A 19866-nucleotide genomic window follows, 5' to 3' on the forward strand; every position below is an offset into this window, starting at 1 on the left:
AAAATATTAGAAACATTACTCACCCTACTGTATAATTTCCCCACTTACTGGATCCACAGCGATCTCCGGCACTGGCAGGAGATGGCATCTGATACCTTCTGCCGTTTTCTGTATGTCAAGCCACGACCAAGAAGTCGGCAAGTCGGCGGTGGAGGATTGGCAAGGTAATTATTGTTTCTTTTACCTTATTTACCAATTCTACCTCTTATTTAAAACTTTTTACCCCACTTGACAACCCCTGTAAAGAATGAGGACATTATTCTGTTAGGACAACCACGGCCTATATGTCCTGTTGAGGAACTTGGAAGTCATAGAGGGTGATCCTCTTCCCTCTTTGAGCCAGAGTAAAGCTCTGCTGAGTCAGCAGAGCTTTACTCTGGCTCAAAGAGGGAAGAGGATCAGCGTGCCACAAAACGGACAGAAATTGGAACGAAAATACAGTTAAAAATATGTAAAAACGCACCTTCCATGCCAAAATGAATAATAATTTGTGAATGCTCAGGATGGTAAAGTCAGATGAGGGGGTCACATAGAAACACGTTTAGGAAATTCAATGAATCGGTTTCCCCCGGGACTGGATGTCCACTTTTGTGTGCATTGATGCAGTGGAAAAACACAAAAGTTGCAAAGTAAAAGTATTATTTATGTGACAATTCCTGTTCTAGGGCAGGGGTAGGCAACCTCCGGAACTCCAGCTGATGTGAAACTACAACTCCCAGCTTCTAAGAACAGCTGGACTGCTGCAGGTTGCTGATCCCTGTTCTAGGGCATGAAGCCATAAACCTTCCCTGAAATCACGTCTTGCACAATCTTCTTGGAATAGATTCAAATTTCAAAGTCAATGAAACTTTTGCATTTTAGAACAACCAGATAAAGGGGACAAGCAAATTTTTTGAATTGTTCTTCGGGTGCGATTTGCACAAATTCTGTTGTCAGATTCCATCAAAAGTGCTTGGATTGTCCTAAAAAGTTGTGTATGACGCTCTGGCGTCTCCTAGGGCGGTATCCGATCCCTTTCAAGCATTTTTAAAGCCGAGATAGCATTAGTAATGTTGGTGGCAACAAACAGCCTGTTTAATAAAGCACTGCACTGTCGGAATTTTTTATGCTTTTTACAGGATTTATATTGTAAAAGTTTTTGTGTCTCTAATTCCGCATTATAAGATCTACGTTCATGTGATGCACATTAGTATTAAAATTGAGTAGTATACTGTAGCTTTAAATGTTGCTGGAGTACTCATTGAAAATGGCTGGAAGACATTACACATTGACCCACTATACTTCGTCCACTGGATGTTGGGATGCCTCTCATTAGAGATGAGCGATTTCACGCTTTAGTTTACTGGTAAAAGGTGAATTGCGTTATGGATTCCGTTACCACGGACCATAACGCAATTCTATGACGGAATGTCTTTAGAGGTATTCTGTTATTCATTCCGTCATAATAGAAGTCTATGGGCTGTATAACGGATCCGTCCCGTTTCCGTTATGCAGGAGAGGACTCAGGATCAGGAGAAGACCTTTTACCAGTAAGCGAAGCGTGAACGAATTTCAAAATATGAAATTCGCTCATCTCTACCTCTCATGTCACATCCATGTTAGACTATGACAAGGCAAAACAGGCAAAGGATCTGTTTACACAAGGTAATACCCCCACCCCCCCCATTTATACTGTAAGGTGCCTATAGGTTTCAATGTGCAAACGTCTGACAGAGGAATGCCCACCATACCGTACAACAGGCTGACATCTAGTGCGGATTTCCTAGGTGCTTTCTCTCTGCCGCCCTGTGCGACTCCACTCTCTCAGACTATTACCAGCTGTGATGATAGTGATGTTCTGCCGCCACCTCATGTCTTCCACACACGTCTCATATTATTACAGATGCATCGCAAAACCCCAGCAATAATCCATGTGAACAAAGTTGTAGAAGGTTTTGATATTGTGTTTGTGTATGAGACAGCTCCGCATATTGTCCACTTCTGGGGGGTTTATTCTCTGTTGTCCAGTGCAATCTGCAATACTACGAATAATTCATATTATTATTATTATTATTATTATTACTACTATTATTATATACCATATTTGTTATTCTATCAGATTTGTACATATGCATACATTTTTTTTGGATACATTAAAGATAGAGACGAAGAAAGAAATGGGTTGATAGATGCAGACATGTGACTACATCAACAAGAAGATAGATAGATGATAGATTATAAATAGAAAGATATGAAATAGATATATAATGGATAGATAGATAGATAGATAGATAGATAGATAGATAGATAGATAGATAGATAGATAGAAGAGATAGATAGAAGAGATAGATAGATAGATAGATAGATAGATAGATAGATAGGAGATAGATAGATAGATAGAAGAGATAGATAGATAGGAGATAGATAGATAATAGATAGATAGATAATAGATAGATAGATAGATATGAGATAGATAGATAGATAGATAGATAATAGATAGATATGAGATAGATAGATAGATAGATAGATAGATAGATAGATAGATAGAATAGATAGATAGATAGATAGATAGATAGATAGATAGATAGATAGGAGATAGATAGATAGGAGATAGATAGATAGATAGATAGATAGATAGATAGATAGATAGATAGATAGATAGAAGATAGATAGATAGGAGATAGATAGATAGATAGATAGATAGAAGAGATAGATAGATAGATAGGAGATAGATAGATAGATAGATAGATAGAAGAGATAGATAGGAGATAGATAGATAGATAGATAGATAGATAGATAGATAGAAGAGATAGATAGATAGATAGATAGATAGATAGATAGATAGATAGATAGATAGATAGATAGATAGATAGGAGATAGATAGATAGGAGATAGATAGATAGATAGATAGGAGATAGATAGATAGATAGATAGATAGATATGAGATAGATAGGAGATAGATAGATAGATAGATAGATAGATAGATAGATAGATAGATAGATAGATAGAAGAGATAGATAGATAGGAGATAGATAGATAGATAGATAGATAGAAGATAGATAGATAGATAGATAGATAGATAGATAGATAGATAGATAGATAGAAGAGATAGATAGATAGATAGATAGATAGATAGATAGATAGATAGATAGATAGATAGGAGATAGATAATAGATAGATAGATAGATAGATAGATAGATAGATAGATAGATAGATAGATAGATAGGAGATAGATAGATAGGAGATAGATAGATAGATAGATAGATATGAGATAGATATGAGATAGATAGATAGATAGATAGATAGATAGATAGATAGAAGAGATAGATAGATAGGAGATAGGAGATAGATAGATAGATAGATAGATAGATAGATAGATAGATAATAGATAGGAGATAGATAGATAGATAATAGATAGGAGATAGATAGATAGATAGATAGATAGATAGATAGATAGATAGGAGATAGATAGATAGATAGATAGATAGTGTCACACAGTGAGAGGTTTCATCTGGGAAAACAGGTATTTTCCTCCCAGCATGTGCTGCTGGGCTGATTTACAGTCAGGTGAGGTCAAATACCGGACCGGATTTTAAGTGCCGGTCCGGGTTTTGGCAGCACCTGGCTGTCCTTAAATAGGCAGCTGGGCTCAGAAGCCAGGTCTATGTGTTGGGATCTGGGAGCCTTGTGTCTGGATGAAGGTTGCTACCTGTTTGGGGTGAAAACAGGTTGGTGCTGCTATCAGCAAGGACTCTTTGAGGCAGAATTGCTGCATGGTGTGAATTACCACCAACATCACAAGGTGACTTTTTGTTTGATTATGACTGCTTGTTTTGTCACTTACCTAAAATGTGAATAAAACACTGAACTGTTTGTTGTCTCTATACTGCGTCTGCTTAATCCTGTCTACCAGAGCGAGTCCCCACAATAGATAATAGATAGATAGATAATGGATGAATAGATAGATAGATAGATAGATAGATAGATAATGGATGAATAGATAGATAGATAATGGATGAATAGATAGATAGATAGATAGATAGATAGATAGATGGATAATAGATGAATAGATAGATAGATAGATAGATAGATAGATAATGGATGAATAGATAGATAGATAGATAGATAGATAATGGATGAATAGATAGATAGATAGATAGATAGATAATGGATGAATAGATAGATAGATAGATAGATAGATAGATAGATAGATAATGGATGAATAGATAGATAGATAATGGATGAATAGATAGATAGATAATGGATGAATAGATAGATAGATAGATAGATAGATAATGGATGAATAGATAGATAGATAGATAATAGATGATAGATAGATAGATAAATAATGGATGAATAGATAGATAATGGATAGATAGATAGATAGATAATAGATAGATAACCTGTGGTATGTATACTGTGTGTGAACACTTTCTTCTCCCAATTAAACACACAGACGCAGCCAAACTAAACTTGACGGTTAACACGTTAAGCAAGAAAACGTTCTCTAACTTTACACTGGATTCAATGGCTTCTGCCTGGAAATAACAGTGTGACTTGTATCTACAGAATGTCCACCATCGTCTCACACTTCTTGCTACTTTCCTCCTTCGCTGCCTCTTTTCTGCAGCCTTCTGCCTCCACTCATTGATGTCTTTCTATTCTCTAACGTCTGTACGGAGACGACCCCTGTAACAGACCTGCTATGTGAGGAAATGGAAAACCCCTTTAAATACAACTACATAAACACAACGTAAACCCGTCTTCTCCCAGCAGAGAAGTTTCTAGGTGACCTTTCATGTTCATTAGAGATAAGCTAATCGAATCCCACGAAGTGGAATCCGATCCGAATTTCGGGATAAACTTGATTCGCCTCGAAGCCGAATTTCCTCGTGCTTTATGGTGGCGAATCGATTTAACCTGAAGTAGTGTAAAAAGCAAAACAAAAAATGTATTCTTACCTCCTCCATTCGCTCGCGATGGGCCGCCAGTCGCCATCTTGATTGAAGATCTCGGCCAAAATCCCGTGCGTGGTGATGAATGACGTCACCACTCACCGCGTCGGCCGGCGTGATGATGTAATTTTTTTGTAAAATTCAGCGAATCAGCCGAATAAAACTCTTAAAAAAATTCGCTCATCTCTAATGTTAATGTCCTTAAAATCAGAAGCAGTTCTGTGGGATGAGAAACAGCAAGCCGCTACTCTTCCTACAACAGCGCCCCTCCTGCCTGTGGGCTGCTCTGGTACTGCTGCTGGAACAGAGCCACCGTCCTAATCCTGGACAACTTCTTCTTTCCTTTTGATTGCAGGGAATCAACAATATATTTTTAGCTTTTTTCGTGGATGTAGATGTAGCAGAGCTGATATTGCTATTTGGCGTCGATTCTATAATAATCATCATAACTTGCGCCGACCCCATTGGCGAGGTGGACGAAACATACGAAACCCAGCACTGCTACATCATCTATTTGCCTTTTCTCACTTACCACCTCATGTTAAAATGTGGTTTGTGCCTTGTCAACCAGTTAAAAAAAAACAAAAAAAAAACACCTCCCACCTTTGCTGTTTTTGTTTTTTTTAGGATCCCAGCCCCCATCTCTCCAGAAACAAAGCCGAGGGACCCACCTCCCCTCTCCTATTTGCTGTGGAGGGCTGTGTTTGCTATTAAACAGAGCAGCTATCTCTTTAATTGTCCCAGAGGATGTGTGATCATTGCTCTCACCCACAGGTAGAGGAGAAACCTCCCAAGTCTCTGCCTCCTTGCTAATTACAGCATGAGAGGAGATAGTTTTAAATGTAGTCCTGCATCCAGTCCTGGGTCACAGCTCTCCAAGAGACCGAGCTCCTCGAGGAAGCCACAGGAAACTTTTGTTTTTAAATCTTTCACATTGTAACAAATTCCAAGGATTCTAGAACTTTGAGATTCTTTTATTTACAAATTTCCATTCCAGATTTTACCCTGAATTTTTTTTTTTACAAATTTCCCTAATTTTAGGGCAGTTTATCTAGTGTTTTGCTCCTTGAAGTAGGTCCAGACCCCCTCATGAGTGACCAACCAGGTGTAAAGGAATCTGAGATTGATTTGCCACCACGGTTCGTGAGTCAGGAGGAGAAGGAAAAAGGGAAGCAGATTTTTTTAAAAAAATTTTTTTTAGGGTGACCCTGATTTAGCGATGGGGCTCTTCTACTGCGACAAGTCCGTTGGCATCACCAGTAATGTATGGAACGGGATTAAGTGTCAGATCCAGAGTCGAGCACCTGAGTGGCTGGAGCTGGACGAGATCCACATGTTACAGCAGAAGCGGTGAGTAGAAAACTGTTGGGCTCCTTTTGTAAAGGGCTGGTATGTAGCCTAGCATTTTGCTTCTATCTGACTGGGCCCAGGAGCATGCAATCTAATTTCATATACAGGTTGAGATGTATTTGACAGGAGGCAACAGATCAATAGGTACTGGCCATGTGGGAGGTAACAACTAGCTAGTTAAGGCTAGGTCTACACGACGACAGATAGGGCACAACTACACTGCAACAAATGTCGCGCGCCAATTTTTATAATGGCAGTCTATGGTGTCGCGCTGCGACTGCGACGTGACAGTCGCAGAAAAATCCATCTCGAATGGATTTTCTGCAACTGTCGCGTCGCAGTCGCAGCGCGTCACAATAGACTGCCATTAAAAAAATTGTCGCGCAACAAATGTCATTGTGTAGACTTAGCCTAAAAGTGGGGGTCTGCAATCTGTGGCTCTCTGTGGCATGCTGGGACTTGTAGTTACTCTGCATCCATAGTGCCAAAAGCTGTAGACCAGTGATGGAAGGCTGAGTTCACGTGACCAATTAGCTTTCCTTTCTTCTGATCCGTCAGAAGAAGAGGGCGGGAAAAAAAAAAAACGGATCCTGATACAAAACAAAAAAATGGAACACGAAAAAAAAATACATTCGTGTGCATGAGCCAAAAATGTATAAATTGGATGCAGTTGCATCGGTTGGGATCCGTTTAAGCCATTTCCGTCTGAGATCCAGTTTGCAGTACTTTATTTTTTTTCCCTGTCTAAAAAACGGATCTCAGACGGAAATGGCTCAAATGGATCCCAACCGATGCAACTGCATCCAGTTGTTTTTTTTGTTTTTGTTTTTTTTTCAAGATCCTGTCAAAAACGGATTCTATGCATAATGGCTCATGGACACGAATGTAGATTTTTTCTCGTGTCTGTTTATTTATTTATTTATTTTTTCAGCCCATATGAGGAACTATTCTCTTCAATGGGTCAGTAAAAAAACGGAAATGACTCCATATGCATTTCGTGCCCGTATGTCCGCTTGGCCATTCCGCAAAAAAAAAGATAGACCATGTCCTATTATTGTCCGTTTTGTGGACAAGGATAGGCATTGTTACAATGGATCCGCAAACAAAACGGATGCAATACGGACGACACAGATGTAATCCTTATTTTTTGCAGATCCGTGTTTTGCGGGCTGCAAAGTACATATGGCCTTGTGCATGAGCCCTAACTGATGCAACAGGATCATTTGTTTTGTTTTTTGTTTAGTTTTTTATCTCCAGATGGATCAAAAGAACGGAAATCTAAACGGTGATGTGAACTAAAATGTTTGCTGGACTTCAGGATTACCATGCACTGAAACTGGAGGCTTTCAAGAAATGATGGGGGTTGTAGACTCACACTAGCTAAACAGTTATCAATTTAGGAGTAGGGATGAGCGAACTTCTGTTTTCAAGTTTGGCGTACAAGGTTCGGGTTATCTAAGAATTCCGTTATGGATTCCGCTACACGGACCATAAGTTATAGCCCGTGGTAGCGGAATCCATACTGGAGTTCTTAGATATGCCGAACTTGAAAACACAAGTTCGCTCAACACTATACAGGAGAACTGATTGAGACCAGATCTATGCGGCGAGTTTGGCCACGTGACAGATCACATAGCAAAAGATCACGATGCTACATCTCAACACAATGACAATGAATGTGGCCGCATTGCGTTGTCACCGCGACTGTGACATGAAAGTGACCAGAAATCCATGGTGATTGAACTTCTGGTGACGTGTCTGCCGAAGCCGCGACCACTTGCAGGTCACAATATGACCACGTTCACTTTCATTAAGTTGCAACGTAGTATGGCCTAAGTCTCCAGGTAGCCCTAGTCTTAAAACATTAGCCGTCTGTCAGGCTATACTAGGAGTTGTAGTTTTTTTAAGCCTGATGTGTGTAGTCTGGGAAAAATGGTCCATGTGACGATCATATGCCACGGCTGGTTCAGGAGATATGTGACCTGAACTTACAGCATCAAAGTTATCTATGATGCATTGAGTTCTTATCTGACTGTGGGTCCACTGTTCTGAACTCGCATGAGGATGATGCCAGTGCAGTGCCACAAACCTGCGCTCAGGCAAGAACTCGCTGCATCAAATCTCGCTATGATGCTGTCAGTCAGTCCGGGATTTGAGGCCGTCCCACGGACTGTTTTTCCTAGATTACACAAGGCTGATTGACACCTGTGAGCCAAAACCAGGTGCGGGTCAGAAAAACAGAACTGGTTCCAAATCTTTCCATTATTTCCTATTGCTGTGTAGGAACCATTCCTGGTTTTGGCTCGCAATCACTAAATTAAACCACTGATCAAACACCGTGGGTCATTTGTTAATGTAAAACTGGCATAAACATTTTTGAAAGACCCAGTTTTGGGACAATATTTTTTCGTAGGCAACATTTTTACGCCATCCTTGCCACTTGGGAGTGGGACCAGGCTAGGGCTGCGCTATCGGCCCCGGCGCATTCACTTACATTTACACCATTTTTAGGCCTAAAAGATTATGAAAATCCATTCCACTCAGGGAAGGGAGTAGATTTTTCACTCCATCCATACGGACAGCTGTAAGATGCGCTTAATGTGGGAAAAACATTGCAAATGACCCCCACTGACTGCGTGTGCGCGGAAATCTGCAGATTTTCACAATGATCCCAGCAGAGGGTAAGGGAACGTTCAGGTTTTTGGATGCAGTTTAAAAAAAAATCCAAAATCAGGAGTGAATTCAAAAAAAGTAGTTGTGTGTGTCCTTTGTCCTTTTCTGAGACACTCCAGATTTTGGCCGCCTGCAGACCTGTCCACGTGGCCGTACCCTAATGCGCAGTCGGACCTCGTTCACACTTCAGTGATTCACGGACGTGTGCTGTCTGCGTTCTTCATGGACTGCGCTCAGATCCATTGATCTGAATGTGTTTGTTCGCACTTCAGTGGTCAGTGGAAAAATCACGGGAGCTTGCACTACTTTGGTCCGTGAAAAAAAAAAAACGCTGACCCAACATGGATGGCGTCCATGTGGTGTCAGGGGTTTTTCACAACCCCTGGTAGAAGCAGCTCTGGAAATAAAATTTTTAGCTGAGCAGCGTCCTTGGAAAACGGATGACACATGGAGGGTAAAAAAAAACAGACACAAATGTTTCACTCGCATCTTCATGGATGAAACACAGACTGACTTTGCACAGACGCCAAATGGACACGAAAATGTGAACGATATCTAAGTGTTTGGTCAGTGATTGTGAGACAAAACCAGGTGCGTGCCAAAAACATAGAACGGGAGCAAATCTTTCTATCAGGGCTTATGCACATGACCGTTGGCTGTTTTGCGATCCGCAAAAGAAGGATACCGGCCATGTGCATTCTGCATTTTGCAGAACGGACCGGCCGGCCCCTGATGAGAGTCCAATCCTTGTCCGTAATGCGTTCTTTTTTGCAGAATTGCTATGCGGACATACGGACATAGAACGCACAAAGAATCATTTCCGTTTTTTTTTTTTGTGGAACAAAAGAAATGGAACACACAAAAAAAATATATGTTTGTGTGCATGAGCCTGTATACCTTATCTCTGTGTAGTCTCCATTCATGGCTATGGCTCACAATCACTGATGGAAATCACTGACCAAACACTGAGTGAATGAGGCTTTATACGGCAGCTCTGTGAGGTCGGATTAAATTGGCTGATAAGTGTACATTCACATTTGACAGATTTTACCTTTATGATGCCAATGTAGACCAGTTATCTCTAACCTGTGGCTGTTCAGCTGTTGCAAAACTGCAACTCCCAGCATGCAAGAGCCAAAGTTTTTTGCGACTGCTGGAGAGCCACAGGTTAAAGGCAACTGGTCTACATTATACAGTGCTCAAAAAATTAAAGGGAACACAAAAATAACACATCCTAGATCTGAATTAATTAAAAATTCTTCTGAAATACTTTGTTCTTTACATAGTTGAATGTGCTGACAACAAATTCACACAAAAAAAAATATGGAAATCAAATTTTTTAACCCATGAAGGTCTGGATTTGGAGTCCCACTCAAAATTAAAGTGGAAAAACACACTACAGGCTGATCCAACTTTGATGTAATGACCTTAAAACAAGTCAAAATGAGGCTCAGTAGTGTGTGTGGCCTCCACGTGCCTGTATGACCTCCCTACAACGCCTGTGCATGCTCCTGATGAGGCGGCGGACGGTCTCCTGAGGGATCTCCTCCCAGACCTGGACTAAAGCATCTGCCAACTCCTGGACAGTCTGTGGTGCAACGTGACGTTGGTGGATAGAGCGAGACATGATGTCCCAGATGTGCTCAATTGGATTCAGGTCTGGGGAACGGGCGGGCCAGTCCATAGCATCAATGCTTTCGTCTTGCAGGAACTGCTGACACACTCCAGCCACATGAGGTCTAGCATTGTCTTACATTAGGAGGAACCCAGGGCAAACCGCACCAGCATATGGTCTCACAAGGGGTCTGAGGATGTCATCTCGGTACCTAATGGCAGTCAGGCTACCTCTGGCGAGAACATGGAGGGCTGTGCGGCCCTCCAAAGAAATGCCAACCCACATCATTACTGACCCAATGTCAAACCGGTCATGCTGGAGGATGTTGCAGGCAGCAGAACGTTCTCCACGGCGTCTCAAGACTCTGTCACATGTGCTCAGTGTGAACCTGCTTTAATCTGTGAAGAGCACAAGGCGCCAGTGGCAAATTTGCCAATCTTGGTGTTCTCTGGCAAATGCCAAACCTCCTGCACGGTGTTGGGCTGTAAGCACAACCCCCACCTGTGGACGTCGGGCCCTCATATCACCCTCATGGAGTCTGTTTCTGACCGTTTGAGCAGACACATGCACATTTGTGGCCTGCTGGAGGTCATTTTGCAGGGCTCTGGCAGTGCTCCTCCTGTTCCTCCTTGCACAAAGGCGGAGGTAGCGGTCCTGCTGCTGGGTTGTTGCCCTCCTACAGCCTCCTCCACGTCTCCTGATGTACTGGCCTGTCTCCTGGTAGCGCCTCCATGCTCTGGACACTACGCTGACAGACACAGCAAACCTTCTTGCCACAGCTCGCATTGATGTGCCATCCTGGATAAGCTGCACTACCTGAGCCACTTGTGTGGGTTGTAGACTCCGTCTCATGCTACCACTAGAGTGAAAGCACCGCCAGCATTTAAAAGTGACCAAAAAATCAGCCAGGAAGCATAGGAACTGAGAAGTGGTCTGTGGTCACCACCTGCAGAACCACTCCTTTATTGGGGGTGTCTTGCTAATTGCCTATAATTTCCACCTGTTGTCTATCCCATTTTCACAACAGCATGTGAAATTGATTGTCACTCAGTGTTGCTTCCTAAGTGGACAGTTTGATTTCACAGAAGTGTGATTGACTTGGAGTTACATTGTGTTGTTTAAGTGTTCCCTTTATTTTTTTGAGCAGTGTATGTTGGCATCATAATGAGTTTATCAAATTGTATAAAGTCTAGAGAACTCTCTGTGGACTTTGGGCTGATACATTTTACCTGCACTGATGCACGGTAACTAACTTGACTAGACCGAATGCAAATGTTAAACTCTTTACAATGCCAACATATGGATAATGTAGGTCAGATGTCTCTAACCTGTGCCTCTCCAATTGTTGAAAAAGTGCAGCTCTTGCATGTTGGGAGTGGTAGTTGTGCAATAGCTGGAGCTCCTCATCTTGGAGACTGATGGTGTGGACCAGGCATGCTCAACCTGCGGCCCTCCAGCTGTTGCAAAACTACAACTCCCAGCATACCCAAACAGCCTCCAGCTATCAGCCTACAGCAAGGCATAGTGGGAGTTGTAGTTTTACAACAGCTGGAGGGCCGCAGGTTAACCATGCCTGGTGTAGACAGTAGTGTTGAGCGAACTTGTGTTTTAAGTTCGGCGTCTAAAGTTCGGGTTATCGAATTCCGATATTCTGGCACTGTTCTTTTCTATGATAATCTAGAATACTTCATAGGGTCCATGATTAAAGGGAAGTTACTATTGTACAGTATATGTTTGGGCAAGAAAAACTGCAAAAATTGGTTTCTTGATTGTTGGTGTTTGTGCCTTTAAGGCTAAATGCACACGATCAGGATTGCGTGCGGATTTTCCGCACTGTAGGTCATGTACATTTTATTCTATGAGAATTTGAAATTCTCAGTGCACACGATGCAGATTTTTTCCGCGCGGATTTTAAAATCCGCAGCATGTCAATTTATTTTATTTTTCCTGACCGGATTTTCTTCATTCACTTAGTAAAATCCGCACCGAATCTGCACCAATTGATGCGGATTGACCGCACATATTTGCCTGCGAACCCCTGCGGATTTCAGTGCGGATGCTCCGCACATGACTCCTGAACGTGTGCATGTACCCTTAGCGTTATTGAGATCTCTTCATAAAATTCCTCTTGGTTCTCGATCATTGAGGTTCCCTGCAATAAGTGGAGGGGGATTTGCGAACTAAGCTCATAAGTATATCCTACAAAAATAAACTGACTGTAATATCAAATTCCTAAAGTAAATGCCTAAAGGGGGTCTCCCCCATAGACTATCCCTAGTTGCTAAAAGAACCCCTTGATAAGAAGCGTTTCCCTGTGCTGGGACCTGAAGCGATCAGATGTAATCACTGGGAAAATCGGGCAGTAAGTGTTTGGTTTCTCTGCAGCACCCCCACAAGAAAAAATGGGCATGTTGTAATGCTTCCTTCATATCAATGGGTTGTCTACACAAGGCAGGATCGGACAGGTCCTCCAGAGTCAGAGACCCAAAATGGCTCCTGCAGGGCAGCTCCATGTGACAGGAATTCCTCTTACAAAGCGATAATGACTTGTATATTAGGCAATTGCAATTGTTAGTTATGCAATTCACTCATCAAAGTAAAAAGCCTCCTAAGCAGGACAGGGTGTGTACGATTCCAGTACTTGGAAATTCACCTCCATTTCTATTTACCGAGCTAAATAAAAGTGTAAGAAAATGCCTTGGCAACCTGAAGTATGTACCAGCGTCTCCATGCCACCAGCCCAATTAGAGCTCGAGTGATAAGTGTTAGAGAAGGAATGGAGATGGTTTGATAGATGGTGATCCCTGGACACAGAGAACGATAACAGCACCTAAAGGAAGTGGATCTCTTACTATTCACACGTGGCCATAGAAGAGACTGTGCTGACCATTGCCAGGTGGAGATAAGGTTAGGAGAAAGGGAAAGAGAGGAATAGTTAGAAATCAGAACTACATACAGCAATAAGATTTCAAGTGTGGTAATCCCTGTATAATCATTCCATTCTAACATAAATGCTCTATCACTAACCTCTGGTGTCTTCCCCTCTGCTTTTAAACATGCTACCATTACACCCATCCTCAAAAAGCCTTCACTTGACCCATCTTCTTTGTCCAGTTATCGCCCCATATCACTTCTTCCGTATGCCTCAAAGCTACTTGAACAACATGTCCATTCAGAACTGTCTTCTCACCGCTCCTTCTGCTCCCTCTTTGACCGCCTACAATCTGGCTCGACTGAGACTGCCCTTACCAAAGTCACCAATGACCTACTAACAACCAAAACCAAGAAAAAATACTCTGTCCTCCTTCTCCTTGACCTGTCCTCTGTCTTCGAATACTGTTGACCACTCTGTTCTGTTGCAAACTCTCTCATCTCTTGGCATCACTGACCTGGCCCTCTCCTGGATCACATCATACCTCAGACAGTACGTTTAGCGTCACCCACTCCCGAACCACCTCCTCGTCTCATTCCCTCTCTGTTAGTGTCCCGCAAGGCTCTGTCCTAGGACCCCTGCTCTTCTCTATCTACACTTTTGGCCTGGGACAGCTCATAGAGTCCCATGGCTTTCAGTATCACTCTTATGCTGACGACACACAAATCTACCTCTCTGGTCCAGACATCACCACCTTACTATCAAGAATCCCACAATATCTATCTTCTATATCATCCTTCTTTGCCTTTCGCTTTCTAAAACTTAACATGGATAAAACAGAATTCATCATCTTTCCCCCATCTTGCTTAACCCCCCAACAGACCTATCTATCACGTTCAATGGCTGCACACTCTCCCCGGTCAACCAAGTCCGCTGCCTTGGAGTGACCTTGGATTCTGCCCTTTCCTTCCGACCGCACATCCAAGCCCTTTCCACCACCTGCCGCCTCCAACTCAAAAACCTCTCCCGCATCCGCGCTTTCCTTAACTTTAAATCTGCGAAAATGCTTGTACATGCCCTCATCATCTCCCTCCTAGACTACTGCAACACTCTCCTCTGTGGCCTTCCATCTAGCACTCTCGCACCCCTCCAATCTATCCTCAACTCTGCTGCCCGACTTATTCACCCCTCACCCTGTTACTCCTCTGCCTCTCCCCTCTGCCAATCCCTTCACTGGCTCCCCATTGCCCAGCGAATTCACTTCAAAGTACTAACAAATAGATCCAAGGCCGTCCATAGCCTGTCCCCTCCCTACATTTCTGAGCTACTTTCCCAATACATCCCCACACGCACTCTCCGATCCTCACAAGACCTCCTTCTCTCCTCTCCTCTTATCACTTCTTCCCACAGTCGCCTCCAAGATTTCTCCCGCGCATCCCCCACACTCTGGAACTCACTACCCCAACATATCAGACTCTCACCTACAGTGGAATAATTCAAAAGAAACCTGAAAACCCACCTCTTCAGACAAGCCTACAACCAGTGACCCTGCTGCCTCTATACCGCCATGACCAACTTCACCCGCACCTACTGTGTCCTTCTCCCATACCATGTAGATTGTAAGCCCTCACGGGCAGGGCCCTCTCTCCTTCTGTACCAGTTTGTAACTTGTCTTGTTTATGATTAGTGCAATTGTCTGTATTATGTATGTGCACCGCTTATCATATGTACAGCGCTATGGAATGAATGGCGCTTTAATAATAATCATCCCGAGATGCAATTACTCCTCACTCTCACTGCGGCCTCCACCAAGACCCCTCTGCTGCTCGTCTGGCAGCTGCTGCTTCTCTCCTCTCCTGTGGCTGCTCTTTTGCTCCTCCTTCTCTCTGACTACTTCTCCCAATAACTTTTACTCCTCCTCTTTGCTCCTCTCAACCTACTCCTTCTCTTTTCTCATTCTCCTTTCTTCCCCTCCTCTTTGACTATTGCTCCCCCTCTTTTATCCTTCCTCTTTTCTGACTGCTCCAACTCTCCTCTCCAGCTTCTCCTTTCTTCAGTTCTCCCCTCCAGCTTCTCCTTTCTTCAGTTCTCCTCCTCTCCAGCTTCTCCTTTCTTCAGTTCTCCTCCTCTCCAGCTTCTCCTTTCTTCAGTTCTCCTCCTCTCCAGCTTCTCCTTTCTTCAGTTCTCCTCCTCTCCAGCTTCTCCTTTCTTCAGTTCTCCCCTCCAGCTTCTCCTTTCTTCAGTTCTCCTCCTCTCCAGCTTCTCCTTTCTTCAGTTCTCCTCCTCTCCAGCTTCTCCTTTCTTCAGTTCTCCTCCTCTCCAGCTTCTCCTTTCTTCAGTTCTCCTCCTCTCCAGCTTCTCCTTTCTTCAGTTCTCCTCCTCTCCAGCTTCTCCTTTCTTCAGTTCTCCTCCTCTCCAGCTTCTCCTTTCTTCAGTTCTCCTCCTCTCCAGCTTCTCCTTTCTTCAGTTCTCCTCCTCTCCAGCTTCTCCTTTCTTCAGTTCTCCTCCTCTCCAGCTTCTCCTTTCTTCAGTTCTCCTCCTCTCCAGCTTCTCCTTTCTTCAGTTCTCCTCCTCTCCAGCTTCTCCTTTCTTCAGTTCTCCTCCTCTCCAGCTTCTCCTTTCTTCAGTTTCTCCTTTCTCCAGCTTCTCCTTTCTTCAGTTTCTCCTTTCTCCAGCTTCTCCTTTCTTCAGTTCTCCTCTCCAGCTTCTCCTTTCTTCAGTTCTCCTCTCCAGCTTCTCCTTTCTTCAGTTCTCCTCTCCAGCTTCTCCTTTCTTCAGTTCTCCTCTCCAGCTTCTCCTTTCTTCAGTTCTCCTCTCCAGCTTCTCCTTTCTTCAGTTCTCCTCTCCAGCTTCTCCTTTCTTCAGTTCTCCTCTCCAGCTTTTCCTTTTCTTCCTCTCTCTTCTCCAGCTTTTCCTTTCTTCCTCTCTCCTCTCCAGCTTTTCCTTTCTTCATCTCTCCTCTCTAGCCCTGCATGTCCTTTCTTCCTCTCCTTCTATTCTTTTGCTGCTCCTGGTCTTTTCCTTATTCTCTGCCTGCTGCAACTTGCTCCTCTCCTACTGTACCTATTACTGAACATCTGAGATTGCCATCAGCTCTGTTCTTTCTTTCACTTTTACATGACCACAAGTGTAAGTGATCTCTTTTTGAGCGTTTTTTTGGATCATCATGGCAATGTTCATTAGAAGCGGTTGGGTATAAGTAGAGAAAGATTTCCTGACTCTTCCTGGTAACGAACCACATTTTTTCCTAAAAAGGCTGATGGACATGGAGCAAAGAACTCTGGGAATGAGGGATCACCCATAATGCCATGCATGCAGCCAATCAGTAGCCAGCCAGCCCTGCGATGTCACAGCCATATAAATAGCCTCAGCCATCTTGGATTCAGCTATTTTCCAGTGTGCTTAGTGCAGGGAGAGGCGTCAGCAGGCGCTAGGGACAGTGCTAGGAAATAGAATTTCAGGGAAAGAGCATTAGAAGTGTAGGGAAAGGATAGGGAGGAATTGTTACACCGTATTGAGGCTGAACAGGGTCCAATAGGGGAGTGTAAAGCCTGGGTAATAGGAACAATCCTATTACACCTTGCTGCACTGACTGCAGATCCAAATTGCCATTATACTGCTGCTTTCAGGTTTTCAATAGATGATACCTCTGTAATTCCAGCAAACCTTTCTTGTTATTGGGGTATTACAGACAGGTATTACTAGGAAATATTTTTATGTCTTATTAGCCTTTGTGCGGTGCAGTTATGTTCTAAAGCCTTTTTTTGCGTGTATTAGTGGCAAAAAACTTGCCGTTGTGTGGTGAAGTGAGAAAATTACAGCCTTTTTTGGGGTGTATTCATTTCCTTCTATTTACTTATTTGATGTAACAGTATGTCGGACAGAGAAGTGCCAGGCTCTGCACAGGGGAGTGGCATAGGCCTAAATGTTTCTGGCACAGGCACAGGTCGCAGCAGTGTAAGGGGGCGTGGCAGCAGCGGTCACTTCGAGAGGCTTCAGCTTCCTGTGTCAGCTAGCGGACGGGTCTCGACCAATGGTTGACGCGGTCATCCACTTCGTCCCAAGTGACATCAGACACCCCCAGCCAAGAGGTAGTGGGTTTGTCAGACACAACCCTTAGTTGTCATGGCCTGGGAGCAGGCCCTGTGCCCTCACCTGTCCTCAACCTGCCTCTGTCTTTTTGTGTTCCCTCAGCCAGGCAAGTATTATATGCTATGGGCTCAGCTCCACTATACAGTGAGGACGAGCTACTAGAGGACAGTCAGCAGCTTCTGCCCAGACAAGATCTGGCGGAGACATCTGCCGTTTCCTCCGGTAGGCGGGCAAGTAGTGATGAGGAGAGTGGCATGGGAGCTGGTGTTGTGAGCGGTCAGGCTACCGGCTCAGAGACCGTTGAGGAGGACATCAGTGATGTGCAGACAGTACTCAATGATGATGTATCCGATCATAATTGGGAGCCAGGTGATAAAGGGGCTTCATCATCATCGGGAGAAGAGGGTGGCAGCTTGCTCGTGAGGCAGCGGCGGAGCCAGCAAGTTTGTTGCGTGGCCGGGAGTCAGCATGGTGGCAGCAGTGGGAGGTCGAGAGCCAAACGGTCCTGGGGTAGACCACCTGCTTCACAGGAGCCTACCTGCCCCGAAAGTAGTGATGCAGGGGTTCATGGAGGCAGTGGTGATAAGTTAGTCAGTGTGGTATTGGGGGGAAAATCATCTACTCGGCGATGTGACAGTTTTTGTTTAAGCGGCCGGAGGAGGTGAACATGGCCATTTGCCGAATCTGTGGGCAGAAGGTAAAGCATGGCCAAGGTGCCAATGTGGGCACCACTGCCCTGTGTTAGCATATGCAGGGTCACCATAAAGTGGCCTGGGAGAACAGTGGCTCCAATGTGGTGGTCCAGCCTTCCGCTGCATCACCCAGTGGCACGCACCCGATTTCAGGCAGTGAAGGCTCCACCACCTCAGTTGAAGGGAGCTGCCAGTTCTGATGATCCTGCTCCTCGCCCTCCTACTTCTCGTCAGTCATTTCGTCAGCAATCTATCACCGAAGCGATTTCCAAGAGACAACAGTATGCGTGCACTCATCCAACGACGCAGAAGCTGAATGTGATCCTGTCCAAATTTGCTGGTGCTGCAGTCCCTCCCTTTCCAAGTGGTAAACTCTGCACCTTTCAGAGAACTGATGTGCCGAGGATTTCCACCCACCAATGCCTGATGCATCAGATTATATCATCCATGCTGCCTCACCCAAACCTTGACAAAAGAGACTGATTTCTTCTGGCTACCTGCCTCAGCTACTATTAGAGCCTACAATAACCCAAAAACCGAACCTCACTCCCCAACCTACTGCAACTTGTACAAAAAAAGAGCAAGGATTTAACAAGGTAAAAAAAATCTCATTTTATTCAATATAAATCACATGAACATTACAGGTGAGACTCAAAAGGGACAGAACATGGAGACTGGGCCACAAAAGGGCTCTGCAATGTGGAGAATCACAATGGGGGGTAATGTGACCATATACAGCAGGTAACAGACAATTAACAGAAGCTGTGAATATTGGAGTAGTTGTGGGTGCAATTGCTGTCCCCTAGTGTTGAACAACTACCTGGCTCTTATTCACAGCGTCCAAGCAATGGATGCTGTAGAGTATAATTGGATAGTGCAATACTACTCATAAAGATGGCATATAACAATAAATCACTAGTCCCACCCTAATCCAGATACCTCCTGACGAAGCCTACGTGGCGAAACACGTGTCGAGGTTGAAGCAGTGGGGGAACCGTGTCACCATTTTTCAGCAGCAACATGGGTAGGTAACATGGTATCTGGATTAGGGTGGGACTAGTGATTTATTGTTATATGCCATCTTTATGAGTAGTATTGCACTATCCAATTATACCCTACAGCATCCATTGCTTGGACGCTGTGAATAAGAGCCAGGTAGTTGTTCAACACTAGGGGACAGCAATTGCACCCGCAACTACTCCAATATTCACAGCTTCTGTTAATTGTCTGTTACCTGTTGTATATGGTCACATTACCCCCCATTGTGATTCTCCACATTGCAGAGCCCTTTTGTGGCCCAGTCTCCATGTTCTGTCCCTTTTGAGTCTCAACTATAATGTGCATGTGATTTATATTGATTAAAATGAGATTTTTTTTACCTTGTTAAATCCTTGCTCTTTTTTTGTACTACCTGCCTCAGCTACTATTCTGATGCTGCCACCCGCCTGATGCCACATCTCTGATGCCAAGTGCTACTTCTTACACCCACCATCGTCAGCGGGTACTGTTATTGCGACCCACCTCCCCACCCTGTTACTGGGTCACTCTGTGGTCTCCTCATGCTGTTGCTGTCACCTTGCCATATCTGTGGCCTCCTCATGCTGCTGCTGCCACCTCCACGCTCTGTCATTGTGCCAC

General features: G+C 43.9%; 1 protein-coding gene across 1 annotated transcript in view; it reads left to right on the forward strand.

Annotated features, from left to right (window-relative positions):
• Positions 1–6153: 6153 nt before the first annotated feature.
• The window catches only part of LOC121003639 (transient receptor potential cation channel subfamily V member 6-like), a 36704-nt gene continuing 22991 nt past the window's right edge, over positions 6154–19866 (forward strand). The window contains exon 1 of the mRNA XM_040435473.1: positions 6154–6284. Within this exon, the coding sequence (XP_040291407.1) occupies positions 6154–6284 (131 nt within the window). The remainder of the gene's footprint in view (positions 6285–19866) is intronic.

The sequence above is a fragment of the Bufo bufo genome, chromosome 6 (assembly GCF_905171765.1).
Source record: "Bufo bufo chromosome 6, aBufBuf1.1, whole genome shotgun sequence".
Lineage (NCBI taxonomy): Eukaryota > Metazoa > Chordata > Amphibia > Anura > Bufonidae > Bufo > Bufo bufo.